The sequence below is a fragment of the Ammospiza caudacuta genome, chromosome 22, assembly GCF_027887145.1.
Source record: "Ammospiza caudacuta isolate bAmmCau1 chromosome 22, bAmmCau1.pri, whole genome shotgun sequence".
NCBI lineage: Eukaryota > Metazoa > Chordata > Aves > Passeriformes > Passerellidae > Ammospiza > Ammospiza caudacuta.
In genome coordinates, this window is record NC_080614.1 from 4,312,653 (window position 1) to 4,330,594 (window position 17,942).

The 17,942-nt window shown below is 56.8% G+C and overlaps 1 protein-coding gene across 1 annotated transcript; it reads right to left on the bottom strand.

Moving 5' to 3' along the window:
- Positions 1-591: 591 nt before the first annotated feature.
- LOC131567153 (protein-arginine deiminase type-3-like) lies at positions 592-16,585 on the bottom strand. The gene is made up of 16 exons (XM_058818666.1): positions 16,494-16,585; positions 10,848-11,028; positions 9,765-9,837; positions 9,338-9,399; positions 8,739-8,856; positions 7,361-7,486; positions 6,620-6,798; positions 5,909-6,012; positions 5,719-5,830; positions 5,531-5,638; positions 4,594-4,745; positions 3,742-3,886; positions 3,562-3,655; positions 3,231-3,310; positions 2,289-2,423; positions 592-859 (listed from the first exon to the last, which is right to left on the bottom strand). The coding sequence occupies exons 1-16, from the start codon at positions 16,583-16,585 to the stop codon at positions 626-628; spliced, it is 1,995 nt and encodes a 664-aa protein (XP_058674649.1). The 3' UTR covers positions 592-625.
- Between the last annotated feature and the right edge of the window lie 1,357 nt (positions 16,586-17,942).

A 17,942-nucleotide genomic window follows, 5' to 3' on the forward strand; every position in this document is an offset into this window, starting at 1 on the left:
GGGATGGAGCAGCTCTGCTGGGAGAGCTGGGAATGCTCACCTGGAGAAGCTCCAGGGAGAGCTCAGAGCCCTTGCAGGGCCTGAAGGGGCTCCAGGAGAGCTGCAGAGGGACTGGGGGCAAGGATGGAGGGACAGGACACAGGGAATGGCTTCAGACTAAAGAGGGATAATTTGGATTGTGATATTTGGGATAAATCCTTCCCTGGGAGGGTGGGAAGGGGCTGGGATGGAATTCCCAGAGCAGCTGTGGCTGCCCCTGGATCCCTAGAGGTGCCCAAGGTCAGGCTGGACACTGGAGCTTGGAGCCACCTGGGACAGTGGGAGGTGTCCCTGCCCCCGGGAATGGATGAGCTTGAAGGTCCCAAGATGCCATAATTCCATGTTTCCCTAATTCCATGATTCCATAATTCCCTGATCCCACGTGGATTTTTTCACCGGGACAGCAGTTCCAGAACCCCACCCCATTCCCCACCAGTTTAACCACTCCAGCGTTCTCCCAGTGCCAGGAGAGCCCCACAGAGCCCCCACAGCCCAGATTTGAATTTATTTCCGCCACCGAAGGCACTTGGCTGGGACAGGGCGGGGACTGGGACAGGAGGGGACACGCAGGGGACACGGAGCCACCTCAGGGCACCATGTGCCACCACTTGAAGGCGAAGGGCTTGCGGCGCACGTTGGTGCCGCAGTGCACCTCGCCCAGCCCGATGTGGTAGGTGAAGAAGTCGTCGATGAAGGTGCAGGAGAGGCCCAGCGGCTCCAGCAGCTCCCGCACGCGCTGCTCCAGGCAGCAGCGCCCGCCCACCACGGGCCCGAAGGGTTTGGGGATGCCCAGGTGCCGGCCCAGCACCAGCATGTTCACCTGGAGCAGAGCGGGGAGTACAGCAGGGAGTGGCTGGGGACGGCCCCAATCCCATCAGGGACATCCCAACCCAGGGATGTCCCAATCCCACCAAGAGATGGCCCCAGCCTGTCAGGGCACATCCCGGCCCCAATCCCATCAAGTCACATTCTGGCCCCAATTCCATCCAGGCCCATCCTGATCCCATCAGGACACATCCCAGCCCCGATCCCATCAGGGCACATCCCAACACCGATCCCATCAGGACACATCCCAGCCCCAATCCTGGATGAAGTTCCTCATTCTGGGGACATCCCAGCCCCGATCCCATCAGGGCACATCCCAGCTCCAATCCATCAGGGGACATTCTGGCCCCAATCCCGTTTGGGCATATCCTGATCCCATCAGGGGACATCCCGGCCCAGGGAGCATCCCGGCCTCATCCTGGCCTGGGGACATCCCAGCCCTGTTCCCATCCAGGCACATCCTGGCCCTGGGACATCGCAGCTCCCATCCAATCAGGAAACATCCCAGCCCAGGGACATCCTGGCCCCCATCCCACCCCTGGGACATCCCAGCCCAGGGAATATCCCAGTGCTGATTCCAACAGGAGACATCCTGCCCCAGGGATCATCCCAGCCCCAATCCCACCCCAGGGACATCCCAGCTTCAATCCCATCAGGGGGCATCCCAGCCCCAATCCCATCCTGGGGAAACCCCGATCCCATCAGGGGACATCCTGCCCTGCGGAGATCCCAGCCTGATTCCACCCCAGGGAACATCCTGGCTCAATCCCTCAGGAAACAACCCAGCCCCGATCCCATCAGGGAGCATCCTGACCCCAATCCTGGCTCGGGGATATCCCAACCTGATCCTGACCCTGATTCCATCAGGGAACATCTCAGCCCCAATCCTGACCCTGATCCCACCCCAGGGAGCATCCCGGCTCAATGCCATCAGGGAGCATCCTGGCCCCAATCCTGGCTCGGGGATATCCCGACCTGACCCCAACCCTGATCCCACCAGGGAGCATTCCAGCCCCATCCCGGCCCAGGGAATCCCCGATCCCATCAGGGGACATCCTGACCCCGATCCCACCCTGGGGAGATCCCAGCCCTGATCCCACCCCTGGGAGCATCCCAGCTCAATCCCATCAGGGAACATTCCGGCCCCAATCCTGGCTCAGGGACATCCCAAACTGACCCTGACCCTGATCCCATTAGGAAACATGCCAGCCTCAATCCTGACCCCAATCCCACCCTAGGGAGCATCCCAGCTCCATCCTGGCCCAGGGAATCCCTGATCCCACCAGGGAACATCCCAGCCTCAATCCTGGCCTGGGGACATCCTAGCCCTGATCCCATCAGGGAACATCCTGGCCCCAACCCTGGCCCCAATCCCATCAGGGAATATCCCAATCCCGCCCCAGGGAGCTCAGGGGTGCCGCTACCATGTCCGGGAAGAAGGCCTCGGCCTCGGCCCCCGCCTTTCTGTGGCTCTGGAAGAGCTGCGGGATGTCCAGGATGTCTGGCTCGGCCAGGCCCAGCGAGCGCTTCAGGATGTCCCGGTTCCAGCTGATGCAGCTCTGGGAGCCACCAGGGAGGGACGGTCAGGGGAGAGGGACAGGAGAGGGACAGCAGGATGGGGAGATGGAGGGACAAAAGGGTGGAGAAATGGAGGGACAAAGTGGGGGAAAAGGGACGGAAGGATAAGGAGATGGACAATGGGATGGGGAGATGGAGAAATGAGGGCATGGGGAGGAGGGATGGGGAGATGGAGGGACAAAGGGAAAGAAAGAGGGACAGAGGGATGGACATCAGGACGGCCAGGCGGCTGGAGGGAGGGATGGACAGAAGGGTAGGCACAGAGGTGGATGGATGGATGGATGGATGGATGGATGGATGGATGGATGGATGGATGGGAGGGATGGATCCATGGAGGGATGGATCCATGGATGGATGGATGGATCCATGGAGGGATGGATCCATGGAGGGGTGGATCCATGGATGGATGGATGGATGGATGGATGGATCCATGGAGGGATGGATCCATGGAGGGATGGATCCATGGATGGATGGATGGATCCATGGAGGGATGGATCCATGGAGGGGTGGATCCATGGATGGATGGATGGATGGATGGATGGATCCATGGAGGGATGGATCCATGGAGGGATGGATCCATGGAGGGATGGATCCATGGAGGGAGGGATGGACAGAAGGTTGGACAGATGGAGGAATGGACAGAAGGAGGGACAGAGCAATGGGGAGATGGATGGAGAGGAGGGTGATGATGGAGGATGGGTGGAGGGATGGAAGGGAGGAAAGAGGGATGAGAGACAAAAGGGCATGGAGGGAGCGATGGTTTGGAGCCTCCTGCTCCCCATCCCCACCTGGGCGTAGTCATTGAACTTGCGGAGCTCCTCGTCAGCCAGGATCTCATTTATGGTCGGCTTGGACACCCTGTCCAGCCCTGCCAAGGGGGAGCCAGGCTGGAATTCTGCCCCAGCTCTGCCGGGCTCAGACTCCAGCTCTGCCCCGGAGTTCCATCCCAACCCAGCAATCCAACCCCTGCAGCTTTTATTAATTAATTAATTAATCAATTCTGCTCCATGCTGCCTCCACTTCCCAGCCAGATTTCAGAGTCCGTCCACCTCCCCCATCACATTTTGCAGGAAAAAGGGGAAACAAACACAGGGATCCCCATTGCCCATCCTGCCCTACCCTGGAACATCGCAGCCTCGCCAAACCCCTCCTCCTGCTTCTCCTTCAGCAGCTGGTAGCAGGCGCTGGGGCTGGCCAGGAGCAGCCGGAATCCCTGTGCAGGAGGAAGAGGAGGAGGAGGAGGTCGGGGAAGGCTCTGAGGGTCTCATCCCACTTTTTCCCACTCCCGGGATCCATTACCTTCCGGTCGGGAGCAGGGACGAAGGTCAGGAACTCATCCACGTGCCCGACGTAGAGCCAGTCCGAGAAGAGCTCCACGGGCGCCTGCACCTTCTGGGCCACCAGGAAATCCCGCACGGCCTTGGCCATCCTGCGGCCGCCCACCCTGGGGGAGCACCGCGGGTTTTGGGGAGGCTCCGCTGGGAGCTGACCCCAAACAAGGCCGGGAAATCCTGGGTTTGGGGTTTTTCATGACACCAAACGGGGCCAGGATATCCTGGTTTGGGGTTTTTCCTGCTTCTCTGGGAGCTGACCCCAAATGGAGCTGGGAAATCCTGGGTTTGGGGTTTTTCATGACCCCAAATGGGGCCGGGAAATCCTGGGTTTGGGGTTTTTCATGACACCAAACGGGGCCAGGAAATCCTGGATTTGGGGTTTCCCTGCTCTGCTCAGAGCCGATCCCAAACGGGGCCAGGAAATCCTGGGTTTGGGGTTTTTCATGACACCAAACGGGGCCAGGAAATCCTGGTTTGGGGTTTTTCCTGCTTCTCTGGGAGCCGACCCCAAATGGAGCTGGGAAATCCTGGGTTTGGGGTTTTTCATGACCCCAAATGGGGCCGGGAAAACCTGGATTTGGGGTTTTTCATGACCCCAAATGGGGCCGGGAAATCCTGGGTTTGGGGTTTTCCCTGCTCCGCTTGGAGCCGACCCCAAATGGGGCTGGGAAATCCTGGATTTGGGGTTTTCCTCCTATGCTTGGAACCAACTCCAAATGGGGCTGGGAAATTCTGGGTTTGGGGTTATTCCTGCTCTGCTCAGAACCGACCCCAAACGGGGCTGGGAAATTCTGGGTTTTGGGGTTTTTCGGCTCACCTGGGGAAGCTGCTGCCGATCAGGATGCGCCCCAAGGGATACTCCTTGCCCTGCACCGTCACGGGCGGGCTCACCTCCAAATTCCCGAAGGAATCCAGGCTGGAAACCCAGCCCTTTGGAGCCTGCCGGGCCACGTAGCCAAAATCGGCGCCCTGAGCGGTGGGAAAATGGGACAAAGTGGTAAAAAAAATGCGGCTGTCAACACCAAATCCTCTGTGCTGGAGCATCCCATCCCAAAAATGCAGGAGATAAAGGGATTTATCCCAGTTTTAAAGGGATTTATCCCAATTTTTGGAGGGATTTGTCCCAGTTTTTAGGGGATTTATCCCAGTTTTTGAAGGGATTTATCCCGGTTTTTAGGGGATTTATCCCGGTTTTTAAAGGGATTTATTCCAGTTTTTGAAGGGATTTATCCCAGTTTTTGGAGGGATTTATCCCATTTTTTAAAGGGATTTATCCCAGTTTTTGGAGGGATTTATCCTATTTTTTAGGGGAATTATCCCAGTTTTTACGGATCCCAGTTTTTGAAGGGATTTATTCCAGTATTTGAAGGAATTTATCCTAGTTTTTGAAGGGATTTATCCCAGTATTTAAAGGGATTCATCCTAGTTTTTAGGGGAATTATCCCAGTTTTTGAAGGGATTTATCCCAGTATTTAAATGGATTTATCCTAGTTTTTAGGGGATTTATCCCAGTTTATAGGGGATTTATCCCATTTTTTGATGGGATTTATCTCAGTTTTTAGGGGATTTATCCCAGTTTTTAGGGGATTTATTCCAGTATTTGAAGAAATTTATCCCAGTTTTTAAAGGGATTTATCCCAGTATTTAAAGGGATCTATCCCAGTTTTTAGGGGATTTTATCCCTGTTTTTAAAGGGATTTATCCCAGCTTTTGGAAGGATTTATCCCAGTTTTTAGGGGGAAGGGGCTGGATACCAGGATGCTCCTGATGGGAAAATCCTTCAGGCCGCCATCCCGGGGCGAGTCGAAGACCACAGGGAGGGTCTTGTGGGGGGCCTGGATGTAGCCGAACTCTATCTCATCCTGCAGGAGGGATGGAGAATTTTGGGATACCCCCCCAGCGCTGCCGCAGCGAGGAGGGGCCGGGTGGCTCCTGTTCCCACCTGGATCCAGCGGTCCTGCTTGTTCTGCGGCGCCGGGACCACGGTCAGCGGCACCTGCACCCGCTCCGCCAGCGCGCCCACGGCCGCCACAAACTCCTCGTTCCCTTGCACGCTGGGGGGAAAATGGGAAAATCGGGATTTGGGAGCGGATCCGGCGGCGGGAAGGGTGGGAGAACCCAGCAGAACCCACCTGCAGACAAAGACCTCGAGCGGCGCCGCTGTGTTGGGCGTCATGATCCAGGGAGCCACGCGGAACACCACGGTGTCCGTGAAGATCGGAGACTCCGGGGTGCCCTGGGGTGGTGGAGATAGAGTTTGGGATCTGTCCCAGCCCACCCTGGGATGTTGGCAATGGAGTTTGGGATCTGTCCCTGCTCTCCCAGCCACCCCAGGGGAGGAAAAATTGAGGGGAAAGTGGGGGAAAAATGGGAAAATTTGGGTTCTGGGATGGCTGGGATGGAGTCTGGGATGTGTCCCCATTATCCCACCCCTTCTGGCATGGCAGGGATGGAGTTTGGGATCTGTCCCTGCTGTCCAAGCCCCTCCTTGGGATGACGGGGATGGTGTTTGGGATCTGTCCCTGTTGTACCATTCCCTCCTGGGCAGGAAAACTGGAGGGAAAAGTGGGGGAATGGGGGTTCTGGGATGGCAGGGATTGAGTTTGGGATCTGTCCGTGCTGTCCTACCCTGGGATGGTGAGGATGGAGTTTGGGATCTGTTCCGGCTGTCCAAACCCCTCTGGGATGGCAGGGACAGAGTTTGGGATCAGTCCCCACTGTCCCAGCCCACCCTGGGATGGTGGGGATGGAGTTTAGGATCTGTTCCAGCCCCTGCTGGGATGGCGGGGATGGAGTTTGGGATCTGTCCAGGCTGTCCCACCCCCAGCGCCCCCTGGCCAGACCTTTTCAGCGCTCTCGAGCAGGGTGACGTGCAGGGACACGAGCCCCGAGAAGTCCACGTCGGGGAAGGCCAGGCCCTCCACGTAGAAGACGCTCTCGTGCTGGTGCCGGCTGGGCCGCACGGTGTAGGACAGCTCGGAGTCCCCCAGGACGGGCTTGAACCTCTCCAGCTCCACATTGTCTGCGGGACATGGACACCTCAAACCCAAACCCCAGCCCCCTTCCCACAGCGTTCCCCCTTGGTCCCTAAATCCACCCTAAATTCCGCCTGGATCCACCCCAAATCCCGCCTGGATCAGCTCAGCCGCACCCGGGGCGTTGGAGAAGCAGCACAAGGATTTGGGGTTGATCCCGGTGAGCAGAGGGGTCCGTGCCCACAAAATCCCCCCAAATCTTCCCAAATTCCACCTGGATCTCCCCCAAATCCCACCTGGATCAGCTCAATCCCACCTGGATCGTCTCAATCCCGCCTGGATCAGCTCAGCCGCACCCAGGGCGTTGGAGAAGCACCACAAGGATTTGGGCTTGATCCCGGTGAGCAGAGGGGTCCGTGCCCACAAAATCCCCCCAAATCCTCCCAAATCCCACCTGGATCAGCTCAATCCCGCCTGGATCCGCTCAACCGCGCCTGGGGCGTTGGAGAAGCAGCGCAAGGATTTGGGGTTAATCCAGGTGAGCAGAGGGGTCCGTGCCCCCCAAATCCTCCCAAATCCTCCTAAATCTCCCCAAATTTGAGCACTCACTGCCCCCGTAGAACACCCTGATCTTGTCGGCGTCGGCAAAGTCGAGGTGCAGCAGCAGGCGGTGCCCGGCAAAGGTGGCGCGGGGCCCGCGCGTCCTCAGCACCAGCTGCGCCATGTCCTGCAGGTCTGGGAAACCGGCACGGATCAGGGAAAATTGGGGCAAAAATGGGGGAAAAGGGAAAATTTGGGGGAAAAGGGGAAAACCAGGGGAAAGGGGGAAACCCAGGGAGAAATGGAAAACTGAGGGAGAAGGGGAAAACCGAGAGAAAAAGGGAAAACTGAAGGAAAAGGGAGAAACTGAGGGAAAAAGGAAAATTGGGGGGAAATGTGGAAACTGAGGGGGAAAAGGAAACTTGAGGGGGAAAGGGGGAAACTGAGGGAAAAGGGGAAAACTGAGGGAAAAAGGGAAAACTGAGGGAAAAGGGGGAAACCAGAAAAAAGGGGGAAACCAGGGGAAAGCTGAGGGAGAAGCGGGAAACCGAAGGGAAAGGGGAAAACCAGGGGAAAAGGGGGAAACCCAAAGAAAAGGGCAAACTCAGGGAAAAGTGGAAAACTGAGGGAGAAGGGGAAAACTAAGGGGTAAAGGGGAAAATTGGGGGAAAATGGGAAAATCCAGGAAAAGGGGAAACCCAGGGAAAAGGGGGAAACCAGGGAAACCAGGGTAAAACTGAGGGATAAAGGGGGAAACCCGGAGGAAAAGGGGGAAACCCAGGGAAAAGTGGAACACTGAGGGAGAAGGGGAAAACCAAAGGAAAAGAGGAAAACTGAAGAAAAAGAGAGAAACTGAGGGAAAAGGGAAAACTGGGGGGAAAGGGGAAAATTGGGGGAAAATGGGAAATCCAGGGAAAAGGGGGAAACCAGGAGAAAACTGTGGGAGAAGGGAAAACTGGGGGGAAAGAGGAAAATTGGGGGAAAAGGGGAAAACCTGGGGAAAAGGGGGAAAGGGGAAACCCAGGGAAAAGGGGAAAACTGAGAGAAAAGGGAAAACTAGAGGGAAAGGGGAAAACTGAGGGAATTTTTTTTTGAGGGAAAAGGGGGAAAACTAGGGGAAAAGTGGGAAAACGGCAGGCTCTGGGCTGGGGTAGGGAGAGAAAACTGAGGGAGAAGTGGGAGAAAATTGAGGGAAAAGTGGAAGAATGGGAGTCCTGGGCTGTGTTAGAGAGGGAAAATTGAGGGGAAAGTGGGAAAACAGCAGGTTCTGGGCTGTGGAAGAAAAGGGAAATTGAGGGGGAAGTGGGAAAATTTGGGCTCTGGGCTGCAGTAGGAATGGAAAATTGAGGGGAAAGTGGGAAAATTCAGGGAAAAGGGAGGGAAAACTCAGGGAAAAGTGGGAAAAGGGAGGGAAGAGCGGGAGCCGGGGTCTCGGGGCTGTCGGGACCTTCGTAGGAGCGCACGACGCTGTCCTCGTTGTCCAGGCCCTTGGTGCCGGTGTCGTCGCGGTCGCAGTTGACGAGGAGCACGGCCCCGTGGCCATCGGGGCCCCACGTCCAGCTGGCCTGGGGGACATGGAGCGGGGCCGGGTCAGCTGGGAATTCCCAATCCCATTGGTGTCTGGGGGTCAGCTGGGAATTCCCAAACCCATCGGGATCTGGGGCTCAGCTGGGAGTTCCCAATCCCATTGAGGCCTGGGGGCTCATCCAGGAATTCCCAATCCCATCGGGATCTGGGAGTCAGCTGGGGATCCCCAATCCCATGGGGATCTGAGCTTCAGCCAGGAATTCCCAATCCCATTGGGGTCTGGGGTTCAACTCGGAATTCCCAATCCCATTGGGATCTTGGGTTCAGCTGGGAATCCCCAATCCCATCAGGGTCTGGGGGTCATCCAGGAATTCCCAATCCCATTGGGGTCTGGGGTTCAGCTCAGAATTCCCAATCCCATTGGGATCTAGGGCTCATCCAGGAATTCCCAGTCCCATTGGGATCCAGAGTTCAGTCAGGAATTCCCAATCCCGTGCTGTTCCCGGCCCCTCTGCATACCTTGTCCAGCAGTGTCCGGCTCACGGCCCTGCTGCGGGTGACATCAGCGTCCAGAGACACCTCTGTGGGACAGGGATGAGGTGGGAAAAGGGGAAATCCTGGGAATGGGGGTTTGGGAAGGGGAAATTCTGGGAATGGGGGTTTGGGGAATGGGGATTCGGGAATGGGGGTTTGGGGAATGGGAGTTTGGGAAGGAGATTCAGGAATGGGGGTTCAGGAATGGGAGTTGGGGAATGAGGATTTGGGAATGGGGGTATGGGAATGGGAGTTTGGGAATGGGGGTTCAGGAAAGGAGTTGGGGAAGGAGATTCAGGAATGGGAGTTGGGGAATGGGGGTCTGGGGAATGGGAGTTGGGGAATGGGGGTTTGGGAATGGGGGTTTGGGAATGGGGTCTGGGGAATGGGGGTTGGGGCTGACCCCCCTTACCCACGCAGGTGAGGTAGAGCACGGCCCGGCCCACGGGAACCCCGCCGTCCTCACGGAAATAGGAAACCCTGACCTGCAACAGGAGTGGGGCAATGAGACAGCTGGGAGGGATCCTGGGATCCACTGGGAATTCCAGCACCCATCCCAGCATCCAGTGAGTATCCCAGTATTCAGCAGGAATCTCAGGATCCAGTAGGAATCCTGGAGCCCAGTGAGGATCCTGGCACCCATCCCAGGATCCAGTGGGAATCCTGAGATCCATCAGGAATCCTGGGATCCTCAGGACTCCCAAAACCCAGCGGAAATCCTGGGATCCAGTGGGAATCCCATCACCCATCCCAACACACAGTGAGAATCCCAGATCCAGTGGGAATCCTGTCACCCATCCCAGCAGCCACTGAAAATCCCAGCACCCAATGCAGGATCAAGTGGGATCCAGGGACCCCAAGGAGATCCCAACACCCAGTAGGAATCCCAGCACCCAGTGGGAATCCCAGGATCCAGCAAGAATCCCAACACCCAACAGGATCCCGCAGGAATCCCAACACCCAGCAGGAATCTTGGGATCCAGCAGGAATTCCAACACCCATCAGGAATCCCAGGACCCAGCAGGAATCCCAAAGCCCAGCAGAAATCTTGGGATCCAGTGGGAATCCCAACACCCAGCAGGATCCAGCAGGAATCCCAACATCCAACAGGATCCAGTGGGAATCCCAACACCCATTGGGAATCCTGGGATCCAGCAGGAATCCCAACACCCAGCAGGAATTCCAGGATCCAGCGAGAATCCCAACACCCATCAGAAATCCTGGAATCCAGCAGGGAATCCCAACATCCAGCAGGAATTGCAACACCCATCAGGAATCCTGGGATCCAGCGAGAATCCCATCACCCAACATGATCCCAGGATCCAGTGGGAATCCCATCACCCAACATGATCCCAGGATCCAGCGGGAATCCCATCACCCAACATGATCCCAGGATCCAGCGGGAATCCCATCACCCAACATGATCCCAGGATCCAGCGGGAGTCCCGTTACCCATCCCGTCACCCAGCATGATCCCATCGGGATCCCCTCTCACCTTCTCGTCCCCCGGCTCCTTGCTGGGGCGCTCCATGGCCAGCAGCAGCTCGGGCCGGGCACTCAGGGGCCATCGGCAGACGCTCGAGGGCAGCTTCACGCTCCGGGTGTCGTGCAGCACCCACAGCTTCACGCCCTGGGAGCCCTGCGCCTGGAACGAGGCGGCGCCAAGCGGGGCCGAGCTGCAACGGGAGCGGGAGTGGGGTCAGGAACACGGGAATGATGGCGGGAATGGGCCGGGCTGGAACGGGAGCGGGGTCAGGAACACGGGAATGAAGGGAGGAATGGGCCGGGCTGGAACGGGAGCGGGGTCAGGAACATGGGAATGAAGGCAGGAGTGGGCTGGGCTGGAACAGGAGTGGGGTCAGGACAATGGGAATGATGGCAGGAATGGCCCGGGCTGGAACGGGAGTGGGGTCAGGACAATGGGAATGATGGCAGGAATGGGCCGGGCTGGAACAGGAGTGGGGTCAGGAACATGGGAATGAAGGCAGGAGTGGGCTGGGCTGGAACGGGAGTGGGGTCAGGACAATGGGAATGATGGCAGGAGTGGGCTGGGCTGGAACAGGGTCAGGAACACGGGAATGATGGCAGGAATGGGTTGGGCTGGAACAGGAGTGGGGTCAGGACAATGGGAATGATGGCAGGAATGGGCTGGGCTGGAACAGGGTCAGGAACACGGGAATCAGGGCAGGAATGGGCCGGGCTGGAATGGGAGTGGGGTCAGGAATACGGGAATGATGGCAGGAACGGGGCTGGGCTGGAACGGGAGCAGGGTCGGGAGAGGGAATGATGCCAGGAGTAGGGCCGAGCTGCAACGGGAACACGGTCAGGAACACGGGAATGATGGCGGGAATGGGGCTGGGTTGGAAAGGGAGCGGGGTCAGGAACACGGGAATGATGCTGTGCTGGAATGGGAGTGGGGTCAGAACAACGGGAATGATGGCAGGAATGGGCTGGGCTGGAACGGGAGCACGGTCAGGAACATGGGAATGATGGCAGGAACGGGGCTGGGCTCAAACATTCCCAGGAAACGCAACCTCAGCAAGGGCTGGGATGGGGAATAAAACTCAAACATTCCTGGGAAATGCCACCTCAGTGAGGGCTGGGATGAGGAATGAAACTCAAACATTCCCAGGAAACGCGACCTCAGCAAGGGCTGGGATGTGAAATTGGGGTAAAACCTTTCAAAGGGAACGAATCCCAGGTTTTGGAATATCAATGAGTCATGGGAAATTCAAGTATTCCCAGGAAACACGACCTCAGCAAGGGCTGGGATGTGGAATTGGGGTGAAACCTTCCCAAGGGAACAATTCCAAAGGCAACAAATCCCAGGGTTTGAAATATCAGAGAGTCATGGCAAATTCAAATATTCCTGGAAAATTCAAATAGTCCCAGAAAACACCACCTCAGCAAGGGCTGGGATGAGGAATAAAACTCAAACATTCCCGGGAAATGCCAGGGCTGGGATGTGGAATTGGGGTGAAACCTTCCAAAAGGAACAAATCCCTGGGTTTGGAATATCAATGATCCTGGGATCAGGATCAATGAGTCATGGAAAATTCAAATATTCCAGGGAAATGCAATTTCAGCAAGGGCTGGGATGTGGAATTGGTGTGAAAACTTCCAAAGGGAACAAATCCCAGGGTTTGGAATATCAGCAAGTCATGGGAAATTAAAATATTCCTGGAAAATTCAAATATTCTTGGAAAATTCAAATATTCCTGGAAAATGCGACCTCAGCAAGGGCTGGGATGTGGATTTGGGGTAAAACCTTCCCAAGGGAAAATTTCCTGGGATTTGGAATATCAACGTGTCATGGAAAATTCATATATTCCTGGAAAATGTGATTTCAGCAAGTGCTGAGATATGAAATTGGGGTAAATCCTTCAATGGGGAAAAGAAATCCTGCAATTTATAACAGCAATAATCACTGAAAATGCGAATAATCCTGGAAAACGTGAAGGCAACAAGCACTGAGATGTGAATCCCTGAGAAATCCTTCAATAAAACAAACCCTGAAATTCAGAACAGCAACAGGTCCTGAAAAAATGGAATTAATCCCGAAAAATGCAACTGCAGCGAGGGTTGCAAGATGGAATGGGGATAAATAATTCAGAGTGGAACAAATCCCATAGCAAATCCTGCAAAGTGGAATTGCATCGATTCCCTGGATGCGCATAAATACTGGAATTGCATCAATTCCCTGGATATGAACAAATCTGCAACCTGGGATTGCAGTGATTCCTTAAATGTGCACAAATCCTGGGATTGCATCGATTCCCTGGATATGCAGAAATCCTGCAACCTGAAATTGTATAAATTCCCTAAATTTGCACAAATCCTGGAATTGCATGGATTCCCTGGATATGCACACATCCTGCAACCTGGAATTGCATGGATTCCTGAGATATGAGCAAATCCTGCAACCTGGAATTGTGTAAATTCCCTATATGTGCACAAATCCTGGAATTGCATGGATTACCTGGATATGCACAAATCCTGCAACCTGGAATTGCATGGATTCCCTGAATAGGCACAAATCCTGGAATTGCATGGATTCCCTGGACATGAACAAATCTTGAAACCTGGAATTGCATCAATTCCCTGAATAGGCACAAATCCTGGAATTGCATGGATTCCCGAGATATGAGCAAATCCTGCAACCTGGAATTGCATGGATTCCCTGGATATGCACAAATCCTGCAACCTGAAATTGTATAAATTCCCTAAATTTGCACAAATCCTGGAATTGCATGGATTCCCTGGATATGCACACATCCTGCAACCTGGGATTGCATCGATTCCCTGGATGTGCACAAATCCTGGAATTGCATGGATTCCCTGGACATGAACAAATCTTGAAACCTGGAATTGCATCAATTCCCTGAATAGGCACAAATCCTGGAATTGCATGGATTCCCGAGATATGAGCAAATCCTGCAACCTGGAATTGCATGGATTCCCTGGATATGCACAAATCCTGCAACCTGAAATTGTATAAATTCCCTAAATTTGCACAAATCCTGGAATTGCATGGATTCCCTGGATATGCACACATCCTGCAACCTGGGATTGCATCGATTCCCTGGATGTGCACAAATCCTGGAATTGCATGGATTCCCTGGACATGAACAAATCCTGAAACCTGGAATTGCATCAATTCCCTGGATATGAACAAATCCTTTAGCCTGGGATTGCGTGGATTCCCTGGATAGGCGCAAATCCCCCAGAACGTGAGGGCAGCGGCTCCTGGAAGAGGCGATTCCCGCAAATCCCCAAAGGCGATTAAAGCAAATCCCGCCCGAGGGTGCGAACCCGGGGCAAGGCGGCGGCGCCAACCTCACGGTAGGAATCCCTAAAAAAACCCAAATCCGGGGATATTCCGGGTGCAAAGCGTGCCTGGGAATAAACGGGAAGAGGATGGAATGAGCCCCAGGGAAAGAACCACGGGAATCCCTAAAAGAAAACCAAATCCGGGGATATCCCGGGTGCAAAGCGCGCCTGGGAATAAAGGGGACTAGGTGGGAATGAAGTCCGCAAAAAGAACCTCAGGAATCCTTAAAAAAGCCCTAAATCCGGGGGTATTTAGGATGCAAAGCGTGCCTGGGAATAAACGGGAATAGGTGGGAATGAGCCCCAGGGAAAGAACGGCAGGAATCCCTAAAAAACCCAAATCCGGGGATACCCCGGGTGCAAAGCGCGCCTGGGAATAAACGGGAATAGGAAGGAATGAATCCCATGGAAAGAACCGCAGGAATCCCTGAAAAACCCCAAATCCGGGGATATCCCCGGTGCAAAGCGCGCCCCGTCCCGCCATGGGAAACGGGAATAAACGAGAATAAATCCCACAAAAATAACCCCAGGAATCGCTCCGAAACGCCCAAAATCCTGGAATAAAACCCGCAAACATCCCGAGGGCAGCGGGGACGGGACCGGGCCGCGATGCCATCGATGCCGGCGCTGCCCGGGGTGGTTCGGGCACGGATCCCCCCAAAATCGGCATTTCCCATCGGGGCACGGATCTCCCCAAAATCGGATTGAGGCACGGATCTCCCCAAAATCAGATTGGGGCACGGATCTCCCCAAAATCGGCATTTCTGATCGGGGCACGGATCTCCTCAAAATCGGCATTTCCCATCGGGACACGGATCTCCCCAAAATCAGATTGGGGCACGGATCTCACCAAAATCAGACTGGGGCACGGATCTCCCCAGAATCGGCATTTCTGATCGGGGCACGGATCTCCCCAAAATCGGCATTTCTGGTCGGGGCACGGATCTCCCCAAAATCCGCATTTCCCATCGGGGCACGGGTCTCCCCAAAGTCGGATCGGAGCACGGATCTCCCCAGAATCGGCATTTCCCATCGGGGCACGGATCTCCCCAAAATCGGATCGGGGCACGGATCTCCCCAAAATCGGCATTTCCGATTGGGGGATCTTCCCAGAATCGGCATTTCCCATCGGGGCACGGATCTCCCCAAAATCGGATCGGGGCACGGATCTCCCCAAAATCCGCATTTCCCATCGGGGCACGGATCTCCCCGCATCGGCGTTTCCAGCGCTGCCGGACAGGCCGGAGCCCGTCCCGCCCCGCCCCGCTCGGGAGGCCGCGGGCGCCGGGCCCGGAGCGGATCCGGGAGAAGGAAACGCGGCTCGGTGCCCGGGAATGGGAAAATCCCAGCCCGGGGCAGCGCAGGGAACGGGACGGGCAGCGAGCCCCGGCCGGAGAGGGGAGAGGGGAGAAAAACCCCGGAGCGAGAGCCAGGGCTGGGCCGGGGGTTCGCTCTCTGCCTGCCCCCGGAAACGGGAAATGTTTCTTATCTCATCCCGCCGGGTTAAAACCCCAAAAAGGGCTTGGGGCACCCCAAAAGTGGGAAAATCCCGATGGGAATGTTGCGGTCCCGCTGTTGAGGGGATGTTCAGAGTGTCTGTGAGGGACAGAGGGATGGACAGAGGGATGGACAGAGGGATGGACAGTGGGATGGACAGAGGGATGGACAGAGGGATGGACTGTGGGACAGACAGAGGGATGGACACAGTGATGGACAACGGGGATGGACAGAGGAATGGACAGATGGACAGAGGAATGGACAGAGGGATGGACAAGGGAGATGGACAGAGGGATGGACAGCAGAATGGACAGAGGGATAGACAGAGGGATGAGCAAATGGATAGAGGGATGGACAGTAGGGATGGACAACGGGGATGGACAGAGGGATGGACTGTGGGAGGGACAGAGGGGTGGACACTGGGATGGATAACGGGGATGGACACGGATGGATACAGGGATGGACAGAGGAATAGACAGAGGGATGGACAACGGGGACGGACAGAGGGATGGACTGTGGGATAGACAGAGGGGTGGACACTGGGATGGACAGAGGGAATGGACAGTAGGGATGGACCCTGGGAAAGGACCCTGGCAAGGGACAGTAGGGATGGACAGCGGGAAGGGACAATGGGAATAGACACTGGGAAGGGGCACCGGGACCCTACCCCTCACCCCTGCCCCGTCCCGGGACAGCATCCCCTGGGAAAAGCCCCCGCAGCAGCAGCAGCGCCGCCCCCGCCCCACCGCGCGCTATTTTCGGGCTTTGCTTAATGGGATCAAGGGGGAAAAGCGGATTTGTGCCCCGCGCTCACCCGCACACGTCCAGGGCCAGCTCGGTGCCCAGCACGCACACGGCGCTGCCGGGGCGCTGCGTGGACAGCGGGACACGGCGCTGCTGCGCCATCGCACCCGCGGGTGCCGCGCCCGCCGCCGCGGGGGATTTATAAAGCCGGGCTGCGGGGAGGGGATCAGCCAAAGCCCGGCCTAATCCCACCCCCGGGCTGGGTGTGCGCGGGTCCGAGCGGGGGGAAGCGGCCCGGGACGCCCACGGGATGTTCGGGGGGTCCGGGGGGCGGTCCGGGCTCCGGCCAGCCCCGAGGGACGCGGGGGGAGCGCTCCCCGTCCTGCCCACGCCGTGAAATATTCACCGCGACACCCGAGCCGGGCTGGGCCCGCGCCAGCGCCGGGCACGGCCGGGTTTGATTTCTCCTTGTGCTGAAAGGCTGCGTTTGTTCGGCCGGGACAAAGCGCTGGAATTCTCCCTCGGGGCGGGCAGGGCGCTCTGCGGGCTCCGCGGGATGGGGACAGCGCTGGGGACAGCGGACCCCCGGCGGCGTTAATCACCTTTGTTTTAATTAAAGCCCCGGCTGCGCGTGGGAGCCCGGAGCGCTTTGTCCCGCAGCTGTTCCCAAACCCCCTCCCCGCCATCACGCGCGGCCCGGGTTTAATGTCGCTCCTCGGGGCTCGGGAATATCGGCCGGGACACAGCCCCGTGGAATGGGGGTGGGAATGGGGTCAGAAATGGGGTTAGAAACTCGCTTTTGGGGCAAAAAGGGAGGGGGAGGGGGGTATGTGGGAGCATCCCCTTGCGGGTTCTCTTCGAGCCGCAGGTGCAGCCGCGCCTCAGAAACGCTGCCAGGAGAGCGAATTGCCCAAAATCAGCGTGTCCGGCCCCAGAACGGCAGCGGGGCTGTGCAGGGCCGAGCCGTGCCCGGGGCACTGGGCGGGTTTCGGTTCCCGGGGCGGTGCCAGGCGGTGCCAGGCAGGCACGGGGAAGTGCCGCGCTCCGGTGGAGACGAAGAGCGGAGGAAATTCCCTCTTGGAAAGGCGTGAAAAGGTCCCGAGGAGGGCAGGAGGGGTTCCTGCACCTGAGAACCAGGTTTCTCAGCAGGAAGCGATTTTTTGGCCAAAACAGGGAATTTTGGGGGCGCCATCAGCTGCAAAGCGGCGGGCGGGGACTCCGTGACCCCGCGGACGTGGGATGGGGCCCGCAGCCCCCAGAGCAGCCTCCCCACCCCCGCTGTCCCCACCAGCCCCAAACCAAACCCCCGTGCCCAAAAACAGGCTCCAAACGACATCTTCACACCGGGAGCAGAGAAAGGAAGGAAAAGAAACGGGGAAATGCTGCCCCCTCAGTGTCCGTGAAGTTTTATTGGCCAAACCCGAGCTGTCGGTGCTTTTCCAGCACAGGAAATGCACCTTCCCCCTGGGCTGCAGGAGATGCACATCTTCCCTGGGCTGCAGGAAATGCACTTTTCCCT